The sequence below is a fragment of the Octopus sinensis genome, linkage group LG2, assembly GCF_006345805.1.
Source record: "Octopus sinensis linkage group LG2, ASM634580v1, whole genome shotgun sequence".
Taxonomy (NCBI): domain Eukaryota; kingdom Metazoa; phylum Mollusca; class Cephalopoda; order Octopoda; family Octopodidae; genus Octopus; species Octopus sinensis.
Genome location: NC_042998.1, coordinates 111,817,651 through 111,823,791, shown reverse-complemented (window position 1 = coordinate 111,823,791; position 6,141 = coordinate 111,817,651). Strand labels below are relative to the sequence as shown.

The 6,141-nt window shown below is 39.4% G+C and overlaps 1 protein-coding gene across 3 annotated transcripts in view; it reads left to right on the top strand.

Moving 5' to 3' along the window:
* The first annotated feature begins 3,506 nt into the window (after positions 1-3,506).
* The window catches only part of LOC115232126 (deoxyribonuclease-1), a 55,636-nt gene continuing 53,001 nt past the window's right edge, over positions 3,507-6,141 (top strand). Inside the window, exon 1 of one of the 3 annotated variants that reach the window (XR_004997210.1) lies at positions 3,507-3,876. Coding sequence is in view for 2 of the 3 variants with exons in the window: in XM_029801984.2 (XP_029657844.1) it covers positions 3,706-3,876 (171 nt within the window). In the remaining variant the exon portion in view is untranslated. Of the gene's footprint in view, positions 3,877-5,471; positions 5,505-6,141 lie in introns of those variants that run through there. The other 2 variants (XM_029801984.2, XM_036498919.1) reach the window with 2 other exon arrangements.

Below are 6,141 nucleotides of genomic sequence, written 5' to 3'. Positions count from 1 at the left end.
GATGACTTTTAAAATGAGAATATCTGAAATAAACGAGAATGCTAAAAATGAACCCGACCGCTCTCAAAAATTAAGTAAAAAAAAAAAACGAAAAATAATCCAGAATCTTTGACAAACAAACATGACTGAAAACAATACCTCCGCCATCACTAAGGCGTAGGCAATTATGATTTCTTTTATTAACCTCAAGGGTTTACATTAAAAAAAACATTATGAACAGTACAGGACAAAACAAAAAGAAATGTGTGTGTGTGTGTGTGTGTAGTGAGGGTTTTGCGTGTAAAAAAGACTAACGAAATTTAAAAAAAAAACATCAACGATGTGTAATCCTCAATATGAAGGAGACGTTCGAGGGCTACCCATAGAAAAAAAACCCATAAAAACCATGGGTACCCTCACTCTTGGGGCAGGTGCCTTTTTTCCTTTTTCTTTTTTTCCAACAACAGGCGTATACTCAGGGCAGGCCCGTTCACTTGCACCATTCTCACAACTTTCATCCACCTTTCAGCAAACTGGCTTGAAGACCACACTTACCTCCCTACCCTTATTTCTCTTTTAAACTGAAACTTGAAGAAGTTGATTAGAGATTGGCCAAAGAGAAAAGTGTTTGTCTTCAGCTCCTTTACCTTGTCTATCATACAACCTCTTTCGCCATGGCCACCAGGCATATAAAAACAGCCTTTCCTTCCCGGCTAAAGGAAAGTGGAGACGCGATCTTCACGATGGATTCAGTTGTCAGTTGGATCCGTCCTACACGCGATAGCGTGTTCTCGTCATAAACGCACAGGTCAGCAATGCTCGGGCACTGGGCGAGTGCATACAGGACCGCCTCGTCGTCCTCTGCGCATCTTGGACATGCTCAGCTGACGACACTTCCGGTACCTGTAAAGTTTATCTCGAACAGGCAAAGCTCCTCGGTAGCACTGTCAGGCCAGAGATTTTTGGAAATTATCCATCGGTCTCAGGCCGAAAGATCTCCGGAAAAGAGCGACTAGCTGATCTTCTTCGACACCCAAGGTCTTCCCAAGAACGTCGTCGCATTTTCCCTCCACTAATCCTCTATAAAAAGCTAAAGTGGACGTTTCCCCTATCGCAGAGTCTGATAGGCAGAGGACTGTGAGCGCTTGAAGACATTCCGCTTTCCAAATGCGCCCTCTTGGTCTCTGTTTTACCCAGGACTGCAGCTCTGTTAAAGAAACTAGCTACGGAAATACGTATCTGGCGAACGTCGTATCTGGAGATGTCGTAGCCTCAGTGCATGTCTGCACATCATTAACCACAGCATGCCCAGACCACCATACAGCGGCTGTTGACAGCAGATACACCGCCTGACCATTGGCACGCGTCCCTTCTACAAGAAGCGAAAGAATATATGTTCCAATGTAACCAGACGGTGGCCGGGACAAGGCATGACGGTCAAGCGATAGTAGATGACGGACACGATATAGACGTTAGCCACCTCTGCTCCACCTTTCAGAGATAGCTTTCTCTCGGACCATTTCTGGATGAGAGTAGTCACCCTGCTCGTTACCTCGTCCCAGTTTTTGTCCGTCTGGAGGTCCAGACCGAACCAGATCCCAGGAGAACCATGTCTCAGAGAAATCCAAAAGATTCTGCTGACAAGTACTGCCCATATCCTTAGAAAAACCCTATCCTTTTAAATGTCTGTGTTGTATTACATAAAGATATTCTGCTACTACCCCCTTTGCCTCCTCAAGCTTTCAGTCATGCTGTGACATCTCTTACCCTTCACTCGTCCTAGGAGCTGGGTGTGTCTCGGCAAGTGACTGTAACAAACATGCAGGTTAAAAGTTAAAAAATAACAACAACAATAATTATGTAGTCACATGCACACACACACAAACAAACATAAATACACATACACACACACACACACACACATATATATATGTGTGTGTGTGTCTGTGTGTGTGTGTGAGTGTGTGTATTATACACACACACACACACACATATATATATGTGTGTGTGTGTCTGTGTGTGTGTGTGAGTGTGTGTATTATACACACACACACACACATCTTTGATGATGTGTTAAATGATGTTAATGATGTGTTAATAAGAAGGCAAAGAAATCCTTTAACACATCATTAAAGATTTCCATGTCTTATAATTTGGATTATATTTTACTCTTCGCTACACCCACACAATAGTTTTACCCTTGAAGAATTTCGGTATTAGTCTGGAATCCGACCATGTTGATAGCCCAGAATTCGGGTTGAGAGCTTCTCTAGAAATGCCCCATCTTTATACTCTACCAGGACCTAATACGTGTGTGTTTATATAAAAGTTTCTTCATAAGTTTAAGAAGGACCATACACGACGCTTAAGTCACTTTACTTACTTCACAGCTAATTTGCATACATACATGCAAACATACGTATACATGTGTGTGTGTGTGTGTGTGTGTGTGTGTGCATATGTGTGTAGGTGTGTGTATAATGAATGTGTGTTAGTGTTTGTGTCTTCCTCTCTCCTCCTTGAACTACTTGACAACCAGTGTTGGTGAGTTTACACCTTCGTAACTTAGCAGTTCGGCAAAAGGTCCGTTAGAATAAATACTACACTAAAGACAAAAAGTGTGCGTGTGTGTGTGTGCCCACACAGAAGCACTTACACATTCACACACAACCATAAACACATACACGCACACAAACACACACGGAGACATTTCACATATATTATGCCTGCATATAAACATCTCAGCTTTTTGCTTCAGATCAAATGCATAGAGGAAAAGAGAGCTTTAGTAGGAGTAAGGACAAGAGAGGGAGGAAGAGGCAAGAGAGTGTAGGGATAATAAGACAACAAAATAGTTAGGGAAGTAAATAATTAATTTCCTTCCCCTCTTCTCTCATTTTGCAACACCCTTTCCTATTCATTCTCTCACTCTCTCTCCCCCTCTTATAAATCATATGTGTGTGTATGAGTGTGTATATAAATGTACGTACACACTCACGATAAATATGTGTATCTATGTTTGCATAATGTATGCTGCATATTACTTGAGCATACATCCACATGCACCGTCATGCGGTCCAAACAGTGATTGGTTAAATATGAAAGTCAGTCAAATAATCTAAATATACCATTGCAACTTTTTTTACACCCACACACACACATAAGGCAACACCCGCCTAACCATCTACCGCCATATCTATCTGCGCGCGCGCGTTTTTGTATGTGTGTGTGTGTGTGTGTGTGTGTGTGTGTGTGTGTGTGTGTGTGTGTATGTGTGTGTGTATTCGCGCGCCTTTGTGCGCATGTGTATTTGGGGTAAATGGGTGTATTTTGCGAATGAATGTCATAAATATGTATGCGTGAGTGTGTGTGGGGGGTGCGTGTGTGTGTGTGTGTGTTTTTTGAATGATTGAATGTAATTGTATAAGTGTGCTTAAGTGCTTGTATCAGTGCTTAAGTGCGTGCGTGTGCGTGCGTATGCTTGTGCGTGTTGTGTGTGTGTGTGTGTGTGTGTGTGTGTTTGTATGTATGTGTGCATGTTATGTGTGTGTGTATGTAAATAAACTGCTCGGCTTTCTGTTCGTCATCAGTGAATGCAAACGTCAGTAAACGGAACTGCGAGAAGGTTTTTCTCATACGTTTAGCATGTACCTTGTCAACACTACCACCAGTTTATAGTATACCTTGGTTAGTTGACTGTTGACAGTAACAGGTTAGCGTTAAAGAATGCCTGCTACCATTATTTCCCTGGTGCTGCTAATTGGGGCGATTGCATCAACCATAGACGCAGCTTATTCAAACAAAAATACCCGATTTTTTAAAATTGCAGCTTTTAATATACAAATATTTGGTCCCACTAAATCGTCGAAAGTTGATGTGATGGAAATTATAACACAAGTAAGTCCCTTATCAATTTCTGTGCGTGCTCGCACGCGTGTGTGTACGTGCGTGCTATACAGGAGTGAACGATTAGACGGTACTGATAGGCAAATGTCTTTGTTGGGAGAGAGCATGTTTCAGTTATGTATGTATGTATGTATGTATGTATGTATGTATGTATGTATGTATGTATGTATGTGTGTATGTATGTATGTATGTATGTATGTATACACACATAGGTATGTATGTATGTATTTGATAGATAGATAGATAGATAGATAGATAGATAGATAGATAGATAGATAGATAGATAGATAGATAGATAGATAGATAGATAGATAGATAGATAGATAGATAGATAGATAGATAGACAGGTCGATAGATTGATATGTATACATATACATGTACATTCGTCTGTACTTCGTAATATAAATACATAATTGTAACCGTATATATTTAGATTCGATAGGAAATCAGGCTCCCTGGTTGACTTCTCCTTAGCTTGAGATTCTGGATCGAATCGACTGAATTTATTGTTACTTGATAATCATTACATTAACATCCTTGTAGGAATATCCAATTTTTTGAGTCGATGAATCGTTATAATTTCCTGCTTTGTTGATTAAGAATTGTTTTTATAGGCGGGAAGCGAGTACAATGATACGCTTAACTAGCTTTACAATGCCTCATTGAAAACGATCGTTTTGTGGGGAATTCTTTGTTCTTTCTCTCTCTTTATTTATTTGTAATTACAAGAAGACAAAATTATTTTTTAAAATTCATTGTTATTGTTTATATTTCGGTACGAAGAGCAGTGGCTTGGCAGACACGATTGTTAGTTATCTCCCTTGGCATATTTTGCCCCATTCTTAATTCGCTAACATAACCACAATTCAAACACAGAAATGGATTTAATCCAATCTTTTGGCCTGGTGCCTACTTAGGAATTCTTGCCTAGAATATATTTCAGCCGCTTAAAATCTTTTCCATATCGACTTTGATTCTTTTCGTTTTTTGCTTTCTTTAGTTGCGGCCAGAATCACAGCATGTTTTCAGCATGTTTTCAATTTATGAAGCTCTCTATGTTTACGCCTTTAAAATATATTTTACTCGAAATCTTTGAAATTATTGAGTCATGTCTGGCTTTCCTTGCACACGACTTAACTATAGTCCTGGCTAAAGCGTAGATCGAACGTGTACAATCTTTAATTTTGTTCGCCGTTCACACCTCTCCACGAATTTGATATTGTGATTGCTTGTATCTACACTGTAACAATATAAAAAGAAGTGGTGGCGAATATGAGTGGCAACAACCTGGAGTGTAGTATAGGTGTCGGTGAGGATGGACTCAAAATTTTTTTCAGGTGGACTTGCCGATTAAGGATAATTTTCAAACTTCCAAAATTTTTATAAGTCCAACTTCTAATATATTAATTATCGTTCTCTTTATGGCCTTCTTCTGACAATGGCAAACAGATAGTTTTCTATTTAGTCTATTTTCAAAGGTGAAATAACTAGTATGATTGATTGGCGGGTTTTTAATTATTCAAAACTGAGATTTCATTCTCTGATGAAACTCTAGCCAACTTCTTTTAAGTAGCCCTTCAAGGAGAGAGAGTGTAAAGAAAATGGGTACCCTATCGCCAGTAAGTGGATGGTACTCTAACATAAACACACACACACAAATGCACACACACACACATACACACGCAAGTGCGTGTGTGCTTATGTATGTACATATGAATGTGTGCATGCGTGAATGTAGTTTACCAGCTATGTATGTGTACATATATTCGTTTGAAATTGTTGCAAAAGGCCAGCAATTTCCAAATACAGACAAACATGTCTCTTGTTACAGATAGATAGATAAGACAGACAGACAAAGAAGGCGACAATCTTCTTTTTGCCGAGTAGCATCACCTTTTGTGCTTCGTTTTGTCCTTATTAAAGATGCAGTGACTCCTTATCTTAATATCTAAGATGACTTGCAAAGTCTGTTGTTGACTTACAGAAGTGTACAATTTATGGGCTATCTTTCAATTAACATATTTATATTTAAATTGACTTCGACCAAAGATAATTTACAAGCTGGGCTCTTGAAAATTTAACCAGTCCAACCTTAGATAGAGCGTGATATAGGCAGATACATGTTAAATCTTATTGCCCGGTCTGTGTTGCATTTTCTTTTATCTAGTATGCTGCATAAAGCAACTTTGTACGGTAGATAGTTTCAGTTACCATTGTTCCACCACTCTCATTAGTCTGCTTACTCCTTCCGTACAA